The sequence below is a fragment of the Ambystoma mexicanum genome, chromosome 14 (genome assembly GCF_040938575.1).
Source record: "Ambystoma mexicanum isolate Mex_15411 chromosome 14, UKY_AmexF1_1, whole genome shotgun sequence".
In the NCBI taxonomy this organism is placed as follows: Eukaryota; Metazoa; Chordata; class Amphibia; order Caudata; family Ambystomatidae; genus Ambystoma; species Ambystoma mexicanum.
The window spans coordinates 479,915,406-479,938,849 of NC_090940.1; the positions used below are offsets into that span (position 1 = coordinate 479,915,406).

At 47.0% G+C, this 23,444-nt stretch overlaps 1 protein-coding gene across 1 annotated transcript in view; it reads right to left on the reverse strand.

Moving 5' to 3' along the window:
• The window catches only part of AK7 (adenylate kinase 7), a 1,456,966-nt gene that overhangs the window by 1,207,907 nt on the left and 225,615 nt on the right, over positions 1–23,444 (reverse strand). Inside the window, exon 6 of the mRNA XM_069637722.1 lies at positions 10,919–11,002. Within this exon, the coding sequence (XP_069493823.1) occupies positions 10,919–11,002 (84 nt within the window). The remainder of the gene's footprint in view (positions 1–10,918; positions 11,003–23,444) is intronic.

The window sequence follows — 23,444 nt, forward strand, 5'->3', positions numbered from 1 at the left end:
AAGGGTTAATCATTTGTCCCTTATGTTCATTTTCGAGAGGGTACCGTACAGTCCCTCTCTCAAAACTTTCTGGCTGGTGATAGTGGTTACTACCAAAAATATTTCGACCGCAAATATTTCCCTATGGGATTTTCCCATTTTTTGAGGCCACCACACTCACTGACCGCCTCTAACATACCGCCGGTTTATTTTTATATTAACTTTACGCCAGTAGGTTTTATTTGCCAGAACTTTTATATAAATTCTTTCTCGTGTCCTTCTCTAAGATCCTAACCCAGGTCGGGGATCCTTTGTTCATCCTTTTGGCGGGCTTCTGCCAAGAAGCCCTCCTTTCGGTGCCACTGAGTCTGGGGTGGACCCATTGTGTGGGAGGGGGAGTAGGCCCCCTGGACAGGGTTGCCTCAGCAACCCAAGTCGCACTCTGCCCCGATAGGCTGGAGGGTCTCCCGCCAGGATGACCACTCTGCTGTGTGAATGACAGCTAGGCTGTATGAATGGGGGTCTTTTTGCATAAAAGCAGGGTCCTGAGGAGTGGAAGAGCAAGACGTCGCCACTGGAACTAAGAATCCGAAGAGGAGAGAAGCCAAAGACATCTGCAACAACTGAACCACCGGTGAAGCCCTGCTGCAGCGTCTCACCAATTTTCTCCACACGACGAGAGAAGATCTTCATCTACAAGAGCCTTCTTCCCTTGAGCTGGTTGGGCCAACCAGTTTGCCAATCGCCTTCCAGGACCTGCCTTGGTCGAATCGCCAGTGCCCTGCACTCGGAGACCGGATAGCCAGGCACCCGTCCACCACGACCGCAATTTAAAGGAGCATATCTTTTAATCCGTTTCGGCATCACCGCGGCTGGCTTCTTCCCTGGGCAGTGCAGTAACTCGAACCTTCCTCCATGACGAGAGCCTTTCTTCCTCTGCTGGACAACACGAACTGCAGGAACTGCCAAGAACCACCGCCACCGCAGGAGCCGCTTCCACTTTTTCAGGTACATTGTTCCGCCAGGCCTCCCGTTTCGCGGTGTATTGCTAAAGGTGTTTGAAATCCTTTATCTACCTCCTGGGATGGCCACTCCTATCGACTAACCTTGTCTTTCACTTCTGCAACCGCCTTTTCGAATCATTTGACAAAGACTTGACTGCAGCTACAAGACCATTTTGCTCCTAGGCACTTTGCCCTGTATCACTGACTCTCGCCCAGGCCTAGTGACTCTGGCTAAATCTGTTATAACTGCCTTCTCTAGATTGCTTCTCACCTAGAAATGTGTCGGTGCACCTAATTCCTATAACTACCTTTTCCTTCCCTCTTTTTAAACTTGTGAAGTGCCATTTTGCTCGGTTTTCACCTCAGTATTATACATGCTAAAGTACTGCCTTGCCTAAACTTGTTCACAATCATATTGGGAAGTGTTGCTAGGGTTTTTAAGAGTATATTCCTGTATAACTTGTTCTTTCCCTCCCTTGTGAGAAATTGTTAGAGTGCCATTTGTGTTGGGTTTTCACTGTGCTGTTTTGCTCAGTTTTCACTCTTGATCAAACTTGTCTACAATTTAATCATGGAGTTGTGTATACTTTTCTTGACTGATTTTAACTTGCTTTAATACTTGTGATTGATGTGTTGAACTAGAAGTGTGTAAAATAAATATATATATTCTTTTTAATACAAAGCTTTGGTCAGTGTTTCCTTGTGTCATAGTATTGTAGTCCTATTGTGTAAACCGTGAATACTGCTCATCTCCCTCTTGAGATAAGTCTGACTGCTTAGCCACAGCTACCAACTAAATCTTTGTGGTACAGACTGATACCAAAGGGGATTTATTGCATATAGCTGTAGTCTTAATCTTCTGTAGTGATCCCTAAGGGAACTGCACAGGATTCTGCCTAACAGAAACCTATCCTTACCCTCACGTTTCACAATAACTAAGTGTGAGGAAAATTGATTAAAATAAAGAGTGTATTAAAAGAATGTCAGAATGGCAATGCAAGTCGCTCACCACTCCCTTCTCCAAGTTCAGTTCAATGGGGTTCTTAAAAAGTTCCTTCAAGGTGGGTAGAATGCACAGTTTAAATATTTCCCATAAATCTGTTAGGCTTCAATGTCAGTTCAATATGCATCACAGTTCTCTACAATGGATTCTTTCAGGCTTCCCTCAACTGGCTTCACAATTGTCAAACAGATTTTCACAAAGTTCCTACTTAGTTACTTACACAGGCAGCCCTTGCTCGTCTTCAAACAATTAAACATGGCTCAAACACTTCCCAGCTAAACAACTCTGCTTCTCAGAGCTCCGGGAGAACTTCCGCCCACAACCTTTGTACTTCTCTTCCACAATGCTCACCTGCGAGAGACCATCGCAACCTCACATTATTATCACCCCCATACATGACCACTACAATAAAAATGATCCTTATTATTATTCCCTTGCCAGAGACTTTTGCAACCACACTATATTTTCACCCCTATTTGTGACCACTCTGCCAATAAGGTTGGTTTCTCAATATCCATGCCTCTTGCACTTGGTTTTGCAGAACGGCTCTCGGCCACTCTGTTCCTCATTTCCAAAAGCATATAGTTCATTAGGACGGGCCCACGGCCATTCTGTTCCTTGTTTCACATAAATATCCATTCACTTTCACAAAAGCCTTTCAGGCTCTCTGCACGCTCCCTTTCCCTCGTGCCTTTCCCTTCAATGGCTTTCAACACAATTTGCTGACATTATTCACTGTTCTGTTAGCTTTCAAGAAGCGTTTAACAACGTGCCTTCTACCATGGCACTGCTCTGTTACTTTGTTTCTCATCGACTCCCTTGCCAATCTAATATATTCAAGCTTTCAGTTCATCCTTCAACACGTAGCCTTACACCTAACACTGTAGCTTTCCACAATAGCCCATATCACAAACCAGGCTCTCCCTTCCTTTGAACCCAACAGCAGTGATTGCTTTCGCGCATCCTTCTATTTTCAGCTCGTCAAGGTCTTACCCATCTGTCCCTCAGACACTCCCGGATGGCTTGTGGCCCAGGGGAGTAAACAAGCAGTTTGCTGGTGCATGGAGGAAATGGACTAGCCAGCCCCTCGGCTCCCTTCTCTGAACTCTCCTGGCATCTTGGTGATGTGGCTCCCTCGCCACGCTTTCTCCTGACTCAACTAGCAGCCTGTCAGCGTCTCGGCATCCCGTTCTCCTTGGCCTGGTTCTCTGCAGCTCTTTCTCAGCTGCTCCTCCGTCTCACCATCTAGCTCGCCTTCCTTCTTGGCCCATGTCTCACTCTCCGTGCCTTTCTGTGCTCCACCTTTTATAGTTTGAAAAACAGTCCATGAGTTTCAGGTGTGTGTGATAGTGACTGAGTGCCTGACCTTGTCTGGCCCGATTAGTGGGGCAAGGCCAGTACATGTGTATAGGAGGACAGAGCGACCTCTGAACGGGCCCATGAGATTCAGAGCCCGCCCTCCAGTACTTTAAGACGAGATAGCTGCACCTTGAGGAGCATGGGGTGCAGGATTCTCTTACTCCAACACCAATCAATAAGGACAAGTCAATTGCTTGGCAAAGGGAAGTCCGTTTAATGACAAGTACAAAAAACGGGGAAACAAATGGAAATCAGTAGTGATGCGATCGCCCGTCTCACTTCAACTTCCAAATTCTTCATTCAGACAGCAATTCTTATAGGCAAAATTCGTCATCATTGACGTGTAACACTCAGTTTGTCATGCAATTCTATTGGTCGGGCAAGGTAACTTAAGTATAGGTACTATATCTGTATATGGTAACAGAGTGTGAGGATTGGATAACTCTTATTGGGTGGGCGTCTATGCCCATCCCTCTACATCACTCGTGATAGACGTCACTACAAGTACGACGTCTCATTGGTTCTACTAGCTATAGGACCCTAGATTATTTGGTCCGTAGTGATTGGGTCGGTTACACCGCTAGGCATAAATCTCCACTTTAATTAGCAGCATGCAGAATGGACACCCAGATGCGGTGTGCCCTAAAATTCACCCTGCCTCCCTTCCATCAATCAGTGCTTTAGGGCTATGTGTCAATTAGTTGGCTGAGGTTGGCCTCGAAACTGTAGCTTCTTATCAGGAAAAGTTATGGCACCCTCTGGTTTGGGTGACATCAGACGTTGGTACCTCTTCGCACTTGGCTGGTCACGTGTCAGTTCACCGTGAATCTGCTTCATTCTCCCTAAATTTGTGCATTTAATTCTTTGTTCAGCCTCGCCACCTGCCGGGCCTCCTTATCTCTACCTTCACAGGGCAGGCTTCTATGCTCTTAATTTTTGTTTCTTCAAAGTTGCCGCTCTCCTGCCTTGCTGGAGTTGACCTCGAATTCCTAGGCATAAGCCGCTTATTACTGAGTTTCTATTCTGCTCTTTATCTGGCTTTGAGCTAGTATCTGAATCCTGGCCTGTTTGTCCTTCACCGTCCACGGCTTAATTCTGCGTTTATAAAATGGAGTTGCACTTGTATAATGTGCTTCTTGAGGTAGATATATAGTTGGCGCTTGCCGCTCTTTCCTTCTACTAAGCATTGCAAGCAGTATCGTTTCCTTAGCTTCTTGCGTTCCAAGCCTATTTACAGGCATTTAGCCAGTTGCATATTTTAATCCTGGTTACGTCTCCTCATATTTCAATATCTTCTCTTCTTCAATGTTCATTACGTCATTATTCATAACATTTAATCTTTGTGTGACTTCTTTTGATCTGCGTTTTGTTCGTCTGTGCGTCTGTCCGGGCCCTTGCTTTGTTCACCATTTGCCTTCGATTAAGGCCCTTTGGGTCTCTTCGGGGACAGTTTGTAAGTAGTCTTCATTTTGTGTCAACTGGTGGTAGGGTTGTCTCAATGGGTACCGTGCAGCCCATGGTTGTATGGTTATTGGCGCTTCAATAGGTATACAAGTCCTTCTGATGGGTACTGGACAGAGCCCCACTGTGGCTCTCTGTTGGTTTATTTGCTCCTTATAGGTCACATATCTTGGCGAGTATGCTTCTGGTATCTCAAATTGGGTGGCTGGAGTGCAGGCCATATTTGGGACCTCCTCTACACATGTTACTACTGGTAATCTTACTAGTTTCAGTCTTCCTCTTCCTCGTCTCAGTAGTTGGTCTGATTAGGAAAGGAAGTGAGTTATGGGAGTTGTAGTATCCCATAAAGATAGAGGGAAAATTAGGTTAATAACTGTCAGGAAATGGGGGATACCATGTCTCCCCTTCCAGTGTCTCCTCCCCACTCCCCGAAGACCACCTACCCAGGTGATCCTCCCTTGCTTGTTAACCCCCAGGGTCGGGATTTAATAGCGATGGTCCTTCCCTGGCACCTGAATAAGGGATTCCCCGGAACTGAGTCGTGAAACCCCTTCAGGTTTTTCACAGTGGACACCATCCCTGTGACAAATTGATGAATTCTGCCTTGCAGGAGTACAAGGATGACTAGAGGCTAACGTGCCTACTCAGTACTCAAATTTCTACAAACCAAGGACCAACTCAATCATAAAGGTAAAATAGACCAGTTAAGAGATATAGCTACTTCGCCTTTTATGGTAAAGTGGACCGAAGGAAAGCTATACTATCAAGACGGCTGTGAATGTCCTTCAGTAGCTATATATATATTTTAACTGAACTCACCACCACGCTTACTCTCTTTACACCACCACTCAACTAGAACACAGAGATACTATGACACCATTTGGTATAACTGTTCTCATACCAACATCCGCCGCTCACTCCACATCATTCTAAGTAAACACTGCTGGTTACACACCCCCAGCCAGGCGTTCTCCTCAGGCCTAACGCAGCCACATTCGGTCTGGATAAACCCTGCCAGAACGATCACATACTACTGATCTCTCAACCACCACACCTACCACTAATAAGCAGCTATTACATGAATACCGCACCAGCTGCACACATACCCGTTGCTCACATGCCCCTTGACTCGCTCTACTCTCTCTACTGACCTGAACTTCGGTTCCCAAGGGCGTTCAACCTACCAGCGCCTTCAGATCATACCAATGGTATATAAGGTGCTATATAAATGCAAAATAACATAACACCATGTACAATAATAACTAAATATAAAACACTACAAACCCCCATCCCTGTAGAAAGAATACAGAATATGCAAGATAGCAAGATGCAGCACTCTGGGTAATGAGACGGGGAGCAAGGCAACAAAAACCACAATGTTCAATAAGGATATGTTCTTGGTTTGCAAAAAGAGATTAATACGACGTAGCCAATTTCTAGGGCCAAAAGTTGGAGTGACGGGACAGTTCGCAGTCAGTAATACCTTTCTTGGTTCTTGAGGGTCCCCTGCAGCACCAAACCACACTTCTTGGCGTTGTGCCATTTATTTGAAGATCAGGAGAGTGCAAAAGGCAGTTCTGGAGGGTCCTGGTATTTCAAATGTGTGGAACGGTTATAGAAATGCAGCTCCAAGCGGTTCAACGACGAAAACACTAGAATCCTGGCTGGCTTGGCTCTCGGGGTGCTGTGCGTCTCAATCCAGGGGTTCAGGGACAACATTAGTCCTTTTCTTATGCTCCCAAACATGGGGGGTGTGGGAGGGGAGGATAGCACACAACTGCAGGGCTCCTTCAACAGGGTGAGGTCCTGGGTACTGCTGTGGCTGGCAGAGAGGCAGGTCTTGCTCCAGCAGCAACTCACACCCAATGTTCCCTGGGGTCTGTAAGAGAGCAGAGCATGTCTCTGCCTTTGTCTACCTAACTTCACCTCAAAACTGGAGGACATTGGAAAGGACAGCTTTCCCAACAGGTTCCAAACACATTCTTCTTGAAGGTTTGTAGTTCAGGAATGAACCAAAGAAGTGATGGAAGACCCCTTTTTTAAAAAGACACAAGCCCCCAGGTGATTGGAATAGAGCTAGCCTGCTCCAGAGGCCCAATCTCTCTTCTTGGAACACGTGTACTTTGCCTTCTGACATCACACCCAAAATGCTTTGTGCTACATCAAGTAGAGGAGGAGACAGGAAGGAAAGATAGATGCAGCGAGAAAGAAAATGGTGAAACCTTGCCACAGCTGAAAAGAACGCCCTCTGTCTACACTAACCCCACCCCCTTCCGTTCACAATAGAATCAAAGGCCTTTTGATATGCAGCACACTGGTGTGATGCTACTCATGTTGTGAATGGATGTGCCTGTTGATCCCTGCTACCAGTACAGATCCCTGTGAAGTGGCTGCCTTTCTGGGGAGGGTTTTACCTGCCCTCACAAAGGAACAAAGAGAGGCAACCCCCACTGTGATACCAATTTAATGTGACTGTAATAATTATGAGAACTACCATCCATCCTAGCCCAACTCAGTTCTAGCTTATATTTAAAGATTATTCTGCCACCAGGAGAGTAAATGCATAATTATGGGTTTTGGTAAAGGGGTACACGAATTAAATGCCGCCCATGCACTACAGAGACTTGTTTGTCACTGCAGCTGTCAAATGGGCACTTGTGCCCTTAAGACCTGCTCTGTGCCACTGGTAGAGCAGGTGCTGCAGGTCAGGTTACCGGTGCAGCAGGGCACAGTGGTACAGTATGCTTTTGGTATGGAGCTTATGAAAGATGAATCTGATTTGCAGATTACCCTTTCAGAGATAGAATTACCCACATAATTTTATTAATGAATAGAAATGTTAAAAAGCCAGCGCTTTAACACCGTTGTCAGATGGCAATTTCTCACAGTCCCTCCCCCCTGTGTGTTTTCGATGAGTTACAAAAGTAATTGCTGTGCCCACTAGAAGTGAAAAGAGCATTGACTGGGATCTGAACCCAGCTCGGTGGCTCTGAAGCCAGATACTTAGCCACAAGACCACACCAATCTTTCACTAGGAACCTGTAGAATTTGTCATATTGAAATTCTGCTGTGCAGAACATGTTTTGTTGCAGATCCTTATGCATAAAAGGTGCACATCTTTTAAACTTAGCCAGCAATGGTATAGGAACGTGGCTCTGCTTGGCAAATGCTTTTTTGCCCTGTACACTTTCTTCAATTGGAAAAGAAACTGAATGACGACATTTGCATATTTCACTTTATATGTTCACTTCTTGTGACATCACTCCCATTGCATAATTCAGAATGCCCCCCCCCCCATTGTTTATTTAAGACTTTAAGCCTGTGCACAAATCACCCCTACAGATAGGGTGTACTAGCCACTATTGCTCCCAACAATCAGGCAAAAATTCCCAACAAAAAAAGAAATGTAGTTAATGCCTGCCCCCCGACCAGCACCATGGAAATGTTTGGATAATTAGTACCAGCAGGGCAGCAGGAAGGTGCTCTACTGCCTGATGTAATTAGAACTTCAAGGTACAAATGCATCTTTTAGTTGCCATGAATTACTAGGAGCAGTAAAGTTTGAATTTCAAAAGGATGTGTGTTTTAGATTTAAAATAGATTTTTACTTGACTAAATAATACTTGCGCTAATAACGGATATCACATTTTACTTCACAAAATATCAAAATTTCTTTCACCTGTAAGGAACTCATGGTGGCAACAGTAAAGACAGACACACGTGATCACAGTTCAAACCTTATAATGGGTGAGATGAACACCTAATCTAAACCTAAATCTAAGATGGGAGCAAGCTACGACAATCAAATAATAATAATGAAGTTCTAATGGGGTATTGTCAAATAAACAAAGGGCCTATACTAAAAAATAAAAATAAACCATTGCCAATCATTACTACTAGTTACAAGAAAAGAGTGTGGGATAATGTTCACCAGAAAAGAAGAGTGTTCACAAAATGATAAGTCAGGATGGTATGGCGGGGTCTAATTTCCCCACGTTTGAGGCACGGGACAAGGTGGGACTCTCAAGCATAGCACAATCCTGGGCCTTTACAGCACAAGCTTCACAGTTCAGTTCCACGATATCGAAACCCCTTGAGAGTCTTAGTCTCTTTCCTGCAAAAGTCTCTTGCCTTAGAGGGTTCACTGATTCAAAGTAACAAACAAACAAAAGTTTTCTCGGTGCTCTTGCACCTTGGGCAATTGCTCTTCGCCCGGATTTCACAATGACAAACAAATGTTCCCTGGGCAATAGCTCTTCGCCCCTGGGTTTCCCTCTACCGGGCTGGGATCCTTCTTGTACAAACTCGCTCTTGGGATCTCCATCAGTCAGGCTCGGATACTTCTAGTACAAATGGACCTCCCGCTGTCGGGTTTACTACGGCCCTTCAACATAGTTCATGTATTCCTAATACGGTTCATGTATTGTTCAGTTTTATCAGGAAGCAGGGTTTTCTTCTCTTTAGCTTTCTTTTGGCCTCCCTCTGTCGGGTTCACACTTGCCAATGATCACAGTTCACAAATCATAGTGGAAAGCGGGGTTCCCTTGCCCTAGCTTTCCTCTGGCAATGGGTCAGGGACTTTCGATTGTATGAGGAATGTGACGTGACCCTTATAGGACCACTATGATACCTTACGCCACCCTTTCTTATAACCTTCTGGTTGTTGTAGTTTCACAAACAGGTCCTGGTCAGTGCCTTTCGAATGAGCGCCCACATGGAGCCGGACCCCTCAGCACCTGGACCGCAACTGGGGTTTCTTTAAAGTTAAAATTTACAACACAAGTCCTTTCTTCTTGCAACCTTGGGCTGGTTTGATATCAGCTTTCTCTGACTCACCGGCTGTGCTTAACCCGTTGGCTTATTTGTTCTCAGTAGTCAAGGACAATACCACGATAGCCAGCTTGCCTCTCCACCTGCGTTATCAAAGCGAGAGGCCCCTGTGTACCATTGACCTCTGCTGCTCCGCGCGCCAGCTGGAACTCTGGACTTACATTTTCCCTTCTGGAGGTCTGAGTTGGCAAAGCAATTCCCGCTTTGTCGTCCTTCCTAGTCTCACCGCTTTTCTTCTTCCTTTGTACTGCCGGGTTGGTATAGCTGTCTCCTCATGCTTTCAGCCTTGCTCGAAGTGCGCTTTCGTGCTCTGCCTTTTATCCCTGTGGGGAAGGTAAAGGGCCGTCAGGTGTGCGGGGTTATTGTCAATTGCCTGACTCTGCCTGACCCAAGTGTTGGGACATGTCAGGTACACGGCTCAGGTGTTAGTCCGTTGTCTGTTAACAATAAAGAAAGTGTTTGTGTGGGGAAAGGGGGGATAGAGCTTCTAAATATCCTACAGGGTAGGATAGGGAAAAGGTGTTACAGGAAAGGGGATACCGTGGCGTGTCTCAAACTTCGGGGTCCCACTTCCATTCCCCAAAGACCCCTTAGCCAGGTGATTGTACCCCACTGGTCCACCCCCAGGAACTGGATCCAATAGTGATGGTCATGTTCTGGCCACCTGGACGACAGATCTCCGGGGACCAGCGGGTGAGACACCTTTAGGTTTCTCACACACCCCTAACACACTTCATAAAACATTTAATGTTTTCTGGAGTTCTGTCTGCAAGAATCCGGCAAGCGGTTCTTGAAGTGATGTAAGACTACTGTATGTTAAAGTTGTAAAATGCCTTTTGCCACTTTTTTTTTTTACAAAAGCATCAACTAGCATTGTTTTATGAAAGGGAAATGTTTTCTTCAAACGCAAATGCAACCTTCCCTTAAAGCCAAAATAAGTTTTCCTATTAAAATGTCAATCATTGGTGTTCCTTTACAATCCACAAAACACACATGCTGTGGTACGGTTGATATACCCACTGTTGTTTTAAAAGGCACCCAACATAAAACAAGAAAAAAAAATAGATTGTATGAACTGTGTTTATATTTGTTTCAAGCTATAATCGCTCTAGAATTGATTTTTATTTTAACAGATACTCAGAAGTGGGCATTAAGAAAGGACATTTTTACAGCGATAAAAACATACTATTTAATTAAAAAAAAATAAGCCTTTGTTACCACATCCATGGGCAGTAGAATAAAATGTATTTTAACTGCAATGTATTGTGTTTCTTTAAATTACCTTGAAAAAGGTGTGCAGGATTCCTTCGTCAACACCATATTGAAGTCCAGACGCAATTACATATGTTGAAAACTTGTTTTTGTTCTGTAAGGCAAACCACAAAATTAGTTCTTGGACAATCCGTAACTTTTGCAAATGAAGTTTACATTACTTGCTTTTTATATCGGCCAATAGTTGATGCATTATTTGTAGCACTACTAGATCCTTTACATCTGTGAACAGCTTCCAAAACATGCATTTCTTTTTCCCTATTGCCGTTAAGCCTACAGACAAATTCATTACACCTCACGTTTCCCTCCTCTCTGTGGCCTTAGACGCAAACCACACTGCCCATATCCAACATGTGGAATTATCTACTGGCTTCCAGAGTAGGCAGTCAGTGCCATACCCACAGTGGGGCTGATTGCATTGTGACTGATGATTCTGAGCTAACGCTCATATAAGCTAGTACACATCTCATGAGCACAGCGTTGGTAGCGTGGAGGTTTTAACAATCTACTTTAACAAGAAAGTAGCCATAGAAGCAAAAGTCCAAACTTCTTCAATGCTTTTTTGTCAATGAGAGGTAAAATGGTGCATGAAGTATAATTAGATGAACAAATATTATTTTCCATCTTGAACAATCACACAGCAAATCGAGAGGGCATGCAATTGATGTACGTTTACAACTCCCATAATGCATTTCTTGGATAAATGAAACCCCAGACTGCTATACTGCACCGGTGTTAAGATTTTTTAAAAAAACAACGAGAGGCCACCAGGGGCCTTGCTGATGTGGACAGCCTCAGCGTGATCATCCTGTGTTAGGGACCAGTAAAGTGGATTGAGCGCCCACTTATTGACCCCTCCCCGCACCACCGTGGGAACCGATTCAAGGGGGAAGCCCAGCTGCATCAGTGGCTGAAAAGACAGACAAAATCGGCCCGGTATTACCAAAGAAGCAGCCGCTGAAGGTTTCAGGCGAAACCGAAAGTGTTTTTCCCCGCTGGCCCAGCGCGCCAAGGAGGGACGCAGAGCACAAGGGAGATGCCGGTATCTGGTAGGTCGAAGGAAGCAGGCGAGGGCGGCAGGGAGGTGAGTCCATGCCCTCCCCCCCCTCGGCATAGCCAGCAATAACATCTCAGTGGGGGTGGAGATCCCTCCCCCTGCCTGTCTGTTGCCTGGGCGGCCAGCACGCGTGGATGAGCCAGTCCGCCTACGCCCCTCCCCCCCCCCAATCAGCGGTAGCGCTGGTGGGCTGGAGAACGCCCCACACCTATGGAGCATCGCAAGGACGGCGGGACCCCCCGCGGGTTTGGGGGGGGGAGCGGTAGGAACGAGAGTTAGAGCAGGGCTGGTGCCAAGCACAGTGCGTGGAGGCACCCCCCCCCCCCCCACGAGGTATAAGGAGGAAGCAAGGGGCCCAAACACATGCCCAGATAGATGTGAAGGGCTACAATCCAATACTTTATTTATATAGCGCGCCTGACCCAGGGGTATCTGGGCGCTTGAGGTGAAGGTAATGGTTACAAGATGCAGTTTATCCATTTTATGCAGTTTATACAGTTTGTACAGTTTATACAGACAGAATAAAGATAATACATTCAAATAGCAAAGGAGAGGCATGCATAATGTTATATACAGTTAAGGGGAAGGGAGTAAAGGGTGATGTCAAGTGTAAGATAAGTAGTGTTCGTTTTTATTCAGTAACCATGTGATGACGTGACCTCTGAATATTTGAAAGGTTGGAATAATTTTGATGTCCGGTGGAAGTGTATTACATAATTGGGAGGCTAGAACCAGGAAATATACCAGGGCACCACCAGGTAAGATGTGTTAGTAGATATAGTAATTCTGGCTGACGATTTCAGAGTAAATTTGTCCGTGAGATATGGTGGGGCTATGTGGTTCAAAGCTTTGTAGGTGAGGAAGATGGTTTTTAAGTCAATATTTTATGTTTGGAGAGCCATTTGCACAATTTCCTGGTTGCAGAAATATGCTCTCTTCTAGGTACGTTTAAAGCAGCTCTGAGTGCATTATTTTGCAGAACCTGCAATTTGTTAATTACGGTTTTGTTGGCGTCTAAGTATAGGCCATTGCAGTAGTCCAGTTTGGACTGTATACGTGCTCTGGCCAATGTAAGGCAGCTATTGGAGGTCAGTAGGTGTCTGTAAACCCTAATCAGCTTGCCAGTGTAGGCAGTGGCTGAGGCTGTCATATTTACTTGTTTGATTAGGTTAGTATTGGGTGTCCAGTCATTATCTCGAAAACAAAATGTCGAATTACAATAATGTCGAATCAATAATGTCGAAAACAAAAATGTCGAATTGTTTTTTTTTTAATGTACATGTTTTTTTGGGGGTTCCGGTGGTAAAAAAAAGGGGTAAAACATAAAAAAAAATTAAAAAAGGGGGGTGGGGGGAACCCCCCCATTTCGAATAAAAATCAACAAAAAAAGAAATTCGACATTTTTGTTTTCGACTTTATTTTTTCGACATTATGACTTTCGACATATTTGTATTCGAGATTATGACTATAAACCTTAGTATTGGCATCAAGGTAGAAGCCAAGGGTTTTTACATTTTTGGCAATAGGTATTTTGTTCCCATCAATAAGGATACTACTATAGTTGGGGCTATGTTTCAGCAGGTTGTTGGGTGAGCCGACTAGGAGTAGCTCAGTCTTATCATTCGGGCAGAGGCCATGTGTGGCCATCCATGCCTGAATGATGGTGTAGTCTTCGTTAATCCGGCGAACATCAGAGTTGTAGGTGCCTGATATTGTTAGGAGTATCTGGTTGTCATCTGCATAGTTGGTGTAGGTGACACCGAGACGGTCCAGTTTGTTGAATAGGGGCTTTGTAAAGATATTGTACAAAGTGAGTGATACACAGGAGCCTTGTGTGACACCGCAGGTGATGGGGATCGGATCAGCCGCAGCAGTGAGTGAGAAGACATGCATGGTTCTGTTTGCATGGAAGGATTGGATCCATGTGACAGCAGAGTTGGAGAAGTGTGCTGCCGATGACAGGTGGTCGCATAGGATTTTTTAGGTCAACCAGATCAAAGGCTGCCGATAAGTCTAAGAGAAGTAGGATGGCAACTGTACCTTTGTCTTTTAGTTCGTCAATCTGACTTTTGAGGTCAACAAGGGCAGTTTCCGTTCCAGGTTGAGGTCTAAAGCCAGATTGACGGATTCCTAATAGTTGGTTTGTCTCTAGAATTTGCAAGCATGCAACTCTAAGATTTTCAGTAAGAAAGGGACAGTGGTGATTGGTCTATAATTAGTGAGTATAGACGGGTGTAGTGTTTGTTTCTTGAGTAATGGGAGAACCCAAAATTGTTTTAGGTTACTTGGGACTGAGTTACTGGCGAATGAAGAGTTTATTAGTTTGGTAATAGGAGATCAATCTATGGCTGCATCTTTTATGATCTGAGCTGGGCAACTGTCACCTTTACAGTTGGAAGGTTTCAGTGATGCTATGATTTTTTTGTACCTCAGGTATGGATAAATTGTTGAATTTGAAACCTGAGTTAAGGTGTGCGGATGATGGCATGATTGGACTGGTGAAATTGCCGAGCCAAGTTGGTGCCGTTTGTCAGCTATTTTGGCTTGGAGCCCTGAAATCTTGTTGGAGAGAGCATTTTGAATGCTGGTGCACCAAGGTTTGTCCTTGGTACAGGTATGTACAGGTAGATTGGGATTTTCTAATTCCTTTAAGATGTTGAATAATTCTCTGGTGATGTATCCTGCCTGGTTTAATCTGACGTTGAACGTTTCTTTTTTGGTGCGGATTATCTCACTTTTGTATGGAGCAGTGATGTTGGTTAGGTTAACTTTATTTTCTGCAGAGGGGGTCATTTTCCAAAGTGTCTCGAGTTTTCTTTTTTCTGTGTGTAGTAGTTTAAGTTCAGGGGTGACCCAGTAGTTCAGATGTGCTCGGGGTTTGCCTTTGCACAGTTTTAGCGGGGCAATGGTGTCTATGGCTTTGGTCATGGAATCATTGTAGGTGTTAACCAACAGATTCAGGTCAGTTGTGGCAGGTAGTGCATTTAGTATGGGTACTACCAAGGGTATTATAGCCTCAGCTGTGATGTCGCGTTTATTCCTAGTCAGACCAGGTGGTGCAATAGGGGGCTTCTTTGGCTCCGAGTTGTTGACATTGATATCTAGGGAGAGGAGGTGATGATCAGTCCACACGAGTGGTGAGGAGTCCTTTAGGGTAATATTGCAGTTGAGGTCTGCTACCCAATCGAGTATCCTGCCATTCTCATGAGTCGGTTTGGTATTAATTTGTAGGAAACCTTGTTCTGAAAGTGCATTGGCTACGGAGGTGGCTGGTAGGTCATTAGGGTCATTATAGCCAAGGTTGAAGTCACCCAGGATGATGTTTTTTTTCCGCCATGGGTTTGGTATTCTCAACTACTAGTGACGTAATGTCTTCTTCGAAAGATCCGGGTGGACTTGGAGGCCTATATATTAGGTGGATAGTGATAGTATTTTTAGGAGACGTTTCGCGGTTAACTGTGAGGAGTTCACAGGATGCCGGAGGAGAAGAGGTGGCTAGTCTCATGTCTAGGGCAGATTTGAAGATAATGGCTGTTCCTCCTCCTCGAGCGTTGGGTCTGTCAGCTCTAAGGATGAAATAGTTGTTGGGGATAGCTAAGGTTAGAGCCGGGCCAGCTGCGTCGTGCAGCCAGGTTTCTGTCACGGCGAGGAAGTCAAAGTTGTTAGTCAAAATGACATCTGCGATTTCAGTTGTGTGGGCAACAAGGGACCTGACATTTAGTAGTGCCCTTTTTATAAGGTGTTTTTGGGTACCCTTCTGGGTGTGGCTGGGGCTGTTATCAATAGGTTCTTTGTCATATTGGTGTGGGAGTTTTTGCGCATGAGTATAGGACTGTGTGCAGATTACTGGTGGTCTTAGTGTTGGGTTTGGCTGGTGGGTTGTTGTTCATGGGAAGTCTGGTACATATTCTGTTGTTACGCTTTGTTATGTCAGGGTTGGTGGTAGGTAAGCCTGGTTGCTGCTTAGATGCAGTGGGTGCGAATATGAGTGTGCCGTGTTTAAGATTGGGTGTAGTGTCATGAGCATGACGTGGTGTGTGAGATCTTAGGCAGTGACACCTGGTCTTGCCAGAGATGGGATAAGAAAGGTTGTTACCAGTGTTGAAGTGGAGGCGAGCGTGCTCTGTTATGTATGAATCGGTGCTTATTTTGATGTCATATGTATGTTCGTTGCGGCTGGTGATGTGAGAGTGTTTGGTGTCTAGTGGAAATGGTGGCATGGAAGGCAGAAATGGTGTAGGGCAAGTGATGGGGTGATGCCGAGGGCAAGCAACTCCAGACAGACCATTTATGTAGGCTACATAGTGGTTACCAATGCATGGTACACTATCTTGAATGATACAATACGGGAACATGATTAAGGTCAGCCAGATTTGCATGGTGAGCGGATGTTGCAAAGTGGGTAAAGAACCTTGCATAGTGCTCACAGTCACAGTGGTGATAGTGAAAGCTTTGGACTGGGTAGGATGTGTAGGCTTGGAAGAGCTAGTGGTTGCTATGAATATATACTTGCATGGGACGTTGTATGTGGCAGGAGCTAAACACGTACTGGGCAAGTGGTAGCACTAATGGGCATAATGCTTGCACATAAAGTTAGAAATATTTGGACGTACTGTCACACTATAGATGTGAGACATGTTAAAGTGATATGTATTGCATATATGGGAGGGTAGTAGAACATTCATGGGCCTCTCAAGATGCAATGGCAAACAGCAACATAGGGAGGCCTCTCAGAATGCAATGGCAAGCAATGACACAAGTGGGGCTTCAAAATGCAATGACCAACACTAACACAAGTGGGCCTCTCAGAATGCAATGGCAAGCAGTCACATAAGTGGGGCTTCAAAATGCAATGACCAACAGTAACACAAGTGGGCCTCTCAGAATGCAATGGTCAGCAATGACACAAATGAGTCTTTAACCCTTTAAGTGCCATGGGTATTTCCCCCCAGTGCCAGGGCCTTTTTTGGTGATTTCGGTATGTGGCCATTCAATGCCTTGTAACATTTTTGTTACATGAGATATCTCGGCCAAATTTGGCTCCTTTTTTCCCCACATGTAGGCAGTCGTAACGCCCCCCAGGTATCCTAGGTTGCTGTAGGGCGGTGAGAGAAAATAAGCAAAAAGGGCGAAAATGTTGTGTTTTTTCAAAAAATGCCAATAAAATGATGTTCAAAGAAGCCTGTGGTTTTTTCCTTGTAAGAGCTAGGAACAAATGGTTTGCTTTGCCGAGTTCCCCAATTTCCTGGCTTTCAAGAACAGGTTGAGTGGAAACGAAAAAAAATATTTTAATGTGGTTATCAACTGTTTTGAGAGAGGTAGGCGATTTTGGCCATTTTTGCCAATTGGACATGCATGGACGGAATGGAAGAAAAGGGTAGGAAAGCTGAATTGGAGGACAGAAAGGCATATATTTCTGAAAAGTAGACAGAATTCCAAGTTTAGGAAGGGGTGATTTGCGTAGGTCAGGCAACAACTAGGTAGGGGAACATGCCATAGATTGGGGGAAAAGCGGGAAAATGACCGTAAAAAAAGGTATGTGTTGGACATGGTTGGCTTGGTACGGCAATGGCTTCTATGAATTTTGAGAAAAGCAATGTTCTGCTACATTCCCCCCGACTCTTGCAGTTAGGAAAGCATACATTTTTTGTAGTGTTTTACAAAACAAGCAATACCACAAGCCAAACACTGAGCCATGGTACACAGGAGTTTTATGCTCACGGCCTGAACAGACGCACTTAGCATGTGTAAATCGGGAAAACCAATGTGGTGAGGAATGGCAAGCATCCATTTTTTGAAAGTGCACATGCAGACCTTTTCAAGGGTAGGTGACTTGTGCAGGTTACAAAAGTGTATGGTGCCTAAAGCAGCGACTAAATGTAGGTCACATTTGGGAAATGAAAGGGTTGTGTGACAAAGGGCACCAGCAAATGGGTCAAAATGTTATGAAAACCACACAAACACAACGCATGTTATACCTTCCTGCGTTCCCACAGGTGTCCCGATAAAAACGGTACCTCACATGTGTGGGTGCACCTACCTGGGCACCAAGGGAAAAGCCTAAAACACAGGTAATCCTAAGTCTGTTTCGATACCAGAATTTGACACTTTCTCCAGACAAGCACAACATACAGATATGGGCCTTGGGTGTCCAAGCCACCAAGGAAAACAGGGAACCCCATGCATTTCCGAAAAGAGGACACCCGTGGGAATCCGCAGAGGTATGATTTGCACAAATCGGCCCAGAATGTATTACCCAGAAGCTCCGGCAAAGTCCGAAATGTGCCGAAAAAACCCACAATTTTCACTTTGTCCGGGGTTCTGGGTAAAACATTCTGGTCCGCTTCGCGTAAGTTGGACCTCTGGATTCCTACTGGTGCCCTCTTTTCAGAAATGCATGGGGTTCCCAGTTTTCCTTGGTGGCTTGGACACCCTATGCCCAAATCTGTAGGTTTTCTCCCCAAACCCTTTTGTGGTTACCAGTGGGTTAGCAGTTTCCCTTTGCGGCTAGATTGGTGAACCCACACATGTGAGGTACAGTTTTCGTTGGGGCACCTGTGGGAACGCGGGAAGGTATGACATCTGTTGTTGGCGGCGTGTTTCGGTGGTTGAGCAGAGTGAAATGTCTGGAAATTGTGTTTTTTACCTCCAAATTTGGAATTTGCCAGAGGTTCTGGGTAGTAGATTTTGGGCCGATTTGTGCAAGGCAGTCCTCTGTGGATTCCCACGGGTGTCCTCTTTTGGGAAATGCATGGGGTTCCTGTTTTCCTTGCTGGCTTCGACACCCTGGGCCCAAATCTGTAGGTTGCCCACATGAACAAAATGGGCTGCGCCGAAAGGCTTGAGGTTACCAGCGGGTTACCCTTTTCCTTTTGCGCAGCCCGGTAGGTGCACCCACACATGTGAGGTACCTTTTACGCCGGGACACCTGTAGGAACATGAGAAGGTATGACATTTGTTGTTAGCGACGTGTTTCAGTGAATGGACACAGGGAAATGTCTCTGAAATTGGCTGGAAATTAAGACAATTCTCAGACATTTCGCTCTGGCAACCCACCGAAACACACCGCCAACAACACATGGCCTACCTTCCCACGTCCCCACAGGTGTCCCGATGAAAACGGTACCTCACAGGTGTGGGTGCACCTACCGGGGGCGCAAAAGGAAAAGGGTAACCCACTGGTAACCCCAAGCCTTTTGCCACTGACCATTTTGTTCATGTGGGCAACCTACAGATTTGGGCCTAGGGTGTCGAAGCCAGCAAGGAAAACAGGGAACCCCATGCATTTCCCAAAAGAGGACACCGGTGGGAATACACACATGGCCAAATTGGAGGAGCGGCCCATCTCATGTAGCCCTCCCCAGGGGCAGATAAGGGGGGGGCTGTCCTGCACTCCTCCCTGGGCTCAGGCGTCCGTTCCTAGGAGCAGATATCTGGTCCCAGGGAGGGCTGCATGACATGGCACCCACTCCATTGAGGCTGGGGGTGGGGGGGGGTCAACACCCCATCCCATTAGAAAATTCCCAGACCCTTTGGGGTGCCCCACAGCCCCCCCTAAAACGTACCACCATTTACACTTTTTTCCTTTGGTAACCCACCTCCCCTTGGTGCAGAGAGGCACATTGATGTGCCAATCTGGCCCCGGGGTGCCCAAACCTTACTGTGCCACCCACTGGGGGACCTGTCCCACCATTGTTGGGGGCCCTCTCCCCCCTCACCCCAAATGGGTGGCAGAGGCACCTCATGCAGGCCTCCCTGGGCCTCCTACAAACAGCTACGTGAGGTACACCCACCCTCCATTTGGGGTGGGGGGGGGGAAGAGGACCCCGAAAAATGTTGGGACAGGCCCCCCAGTGGGTGGGTCAGTAAGGTTTGGGCACCCCAGCACCAGATTGGCACACCAATGTGCCCCTCTGCGCCAAGGCAAGTTTAGTAAACAAAGAAAATAATTCAAAATGGCAGGCTGCCCTTTAGCGGGGGCTGAGGGTCCGCCTACACCGCTGTAGAATTTTCTAATGCGAAGAGGGGTGCGTCCCTCCAACCCCACCCCAATTGGAGGGGCGGCACATCTCATGTAGCCTTCCTCAGTGGCAGATAAATTGGGGGGCTGTCCTGCACTCCTCCCTGGGCTCAGGCGCCCCTTCCTAGGAGCAGATATCTGGTCCCAGGGAGGGCTGCATGACATGGCACCCACTCCATTGCAGGTGGGGGGGACGGAGTCACTACCCCGTCCCATTAGAAAATTCCCAGTCCCTTTGGGGTGCCCCACAGCCCCCCCTAAAATGCGTTCCACCATTTTCCATTTTTCTCTTTGTTTACGAAACTTGCCTTGGCGCAGAGGGGCACATTGGTGTGCCAATCTGGCCCTGGGGTACCCAAACCTTACTGCCCCACCCACTGAGGGGCCTGCCCCACAATGTTTGGGGGCCCTCTTCCCTCCTCACCCCAAATGGGTGGCGGGGGAACCTCATGCAGGCCTCCCTAGGCCTCCTACAAACGGCTGCGTGAGGTACACCCCCCTCCATTTGGGGTGAGGGGGAATAGGGCCCCCAAAAATTGTGGGACAGGCCCCCAAGTGGGTGGAGCAGTAAGGTTTGGGCACCCCGGGGCCAGATTGGCACACCAATGTGTCCCTCTGCGCCAAGGCAAGTTTCGTAAACAAAGAAAATAATTCAAAATGGCAGGCTGCCCTTTAGCGGGGGCAGAGGGGCCCCATACACCGCCAGGTAATTTTCTATTGTGAAGGAGGGTGCACCTCTGTTACTCACCACTCCGAAATAGGCCGAAGATGCAGAGAAGTGACCTTGGAGATGATGGTGGTACAAGAATCGATATTCAGCCTTCCATCCCAGCTCCCCTGAGTACAAGACTCAGGCTTCCTCAAAGAGGGGCTCTTTTCCACAATGTACCTCTCTGCTGTTTCAGTTGGGACAGACAGAGGTGTCAATTGAATAAAAGAGCGGGGAGAACACACACCGCCAATACTAATGCTGCAAAGGAATACAAAGATATTAGACAGTGTTGAGGTTAATGCAAGTGATTAGAACAGTTGAATTAAATGGGCAACTACCTAGATAGGTAATGGAGTGGAGCTTCCCCGGGGTGGATCTACAAGGAATAACACAAAATGAGTGGAAATGGTCTAATTCAATATCGGTCCCAACTATATATAGAATTGATAACAACTAACCTGAATAAGGATATATTGAGCAAAGGAATCAAGAAAACAGAAGACAACGACAGGAGAAAATAACAAACATGGATGTTAGTATAGGGAAGTAGCCCCGGACGGCACGAGGGTCGCACTAGTGCCAGGTTGGTGCAGTTTCAGGAAAGCGTTTATATGCACTTAAGGACAATCTCACAGGAAAGTCACTCAATGTCCCAGAATCCAACAGAAGACAAATATCCAAACAAGTCGTGGAGATAAATAGTAGCAGAGATGGGGATAGCCAATTAAGTATGTACCTGAGCACACATGTATCCCGAGTAGCTGTAGAAAAGTTCCAGATAGTCGACAGCAATTTGGGTCCGAGTGCAGATTCCGCAACCTGGAATGAAGTACCGCAAGAGACAGAAGAGAGCCGGATCCAGTAACGTTCCGAGTCAAACAACCAGACGAGCACGACAGGAATAAAGGAGAAGACGAGGCAATCCAGTAGTCAGGCAAAGGTCAAAACCAGGAGTTCAGATGAGGAATCGTGTAGGAAGACACGAAGAAGTAACGGACGAAACCGTGTGTAGCTTGTAACGCTAATTAGCAGCAACAAACCCCTTGGAAGACGGTTTTATAGTCATAAAAGGGGCGTGTCTTGCCATACGTCTTCCACGTACAAGACGTGTCAGCTGACCCGGAGTCCGTCGAAGTTTGTACAGACGCCAAGAAGTCGTACTCTGCAAGGAGGCCCGCGGGGAAGCCTGAAGTGTAGCAACCTCTCCACCCCCACCCCAATTGGAGGGGCAGCCCATCTCATGTAGCCCTCTCCAGGGGCAGATAAGGGGGGGGGGGCTGTCCTGCACTCCTCCCTGGGCTCAGGCGTCCGTTCCTAAGAGCAGATATCTGGTCACAGGGAGGGCTGCATGACATGGCACCCATTCCATTGCAGGTGGTGGGGGGAGGGGGGTCAACGCCCCATCCCATTAGAACATTCCCTGACCCTTTGGGGTGCCCCACAGCCCCCTCCTAAAAAGTGTTTCACCATTTGCACTTTTTTCCTTTGGTAACCCAACTCCCCTTGGCGCAGAGGGGCACATTGGTGTGCCAATCTGGCGCCGGGGTGCTCAAACCTTACTGCCCCACCCACTGGGGGGCCTGTCCCACAATTTTTGGGAGCCCTCTCCCCCCTCACCCCAAATGGGTGGCGGGGGCACCTCATGCAGGCCTCCTACAAACGGCTGCGTGAGGTACACTGTGTTGTTTGCCTTTGGATGTTGGCCGGCGATCAGGGTTGGTTAAGGCTCAGGGCCAGCCAATCCAGGTGCAGCCAAAGGTTCCAGGTGGGTGGTGACAATTAGGAAAGAACAGGGGCTGCCATCTTAGCCTTTGTTCCTCCTCGTGGGCATCAATGGAGGAAGTGCAGAGGGCAAGCCAAGAAATGGTGAACTTATACGATTCTCAGTGCGTAGCAAATTTAAAACTACTTTTTCATAATTAAGGGCAGTGGGAGCATGAAGCAACGCAGCTTCTCTGTGCACAAAAGAAAGAGCACAGGGAACCCAGCAATGTTGCTTGGGCTTACCTAAAGCACTCCAGTGCTTCCTGAGATGAGGCGCTACTCCAGTAGGGCCTCTCCTCTTCTGACGGCAAACTTCTGCATCTGGTGCTCGGGACGGAGCCTGCCGTGTGTTGTGTGCCTTTGGATGTGGGCCGGCACTCGCCTGCCGGCGATCAGGGATTGGTTAAGGCTCAAGGCCAGCCAATCCAGGTGCCAGGGGGAACGAAGCCTACACACGTGCCCATGAGAAGGGATGAAGGAGACTCCCCGTACTGAAGCACTGCATGGAGCCAGGAGGGAGCCTGAGTGGACTGGTGCTGGGGGCTCCGTAGAGGAAGAGGAGGATAGCATTGAATAACAAGGGGAACCCTGAGCCAGAGAATACAAGGAGCAACAGGACATAAGGTGAAAGGGTGACCCCTGCCCATGGCAGGGGCCCCCATACCCACACCTGCACCCCTCTGGCGGCAATGGGGATAGTCTACAGACTGGATGGGAGAACCCTACCAGGTGGCCCCAGAAGGAGCTCCAACCCCCCTATTAGAGGCCCACAGGAGACTCCCACAGTACTCGCCCAGCCGAGACCTGGTGTGGGAGCAGGCAGGGAAGTATCCAAGCCCATACATCAGAAGTATAAGACAGCCGGGGGGGGGGAGAGGAGCGAGGCCTGCAGAGAGAGTAACCTGAAAAAAAGCAGGCCATGGGTGGGCTCAGACAAGAAGTGAAGGAGGCCTGGAAGATCGGCTAAACACAGGGAGACCCAG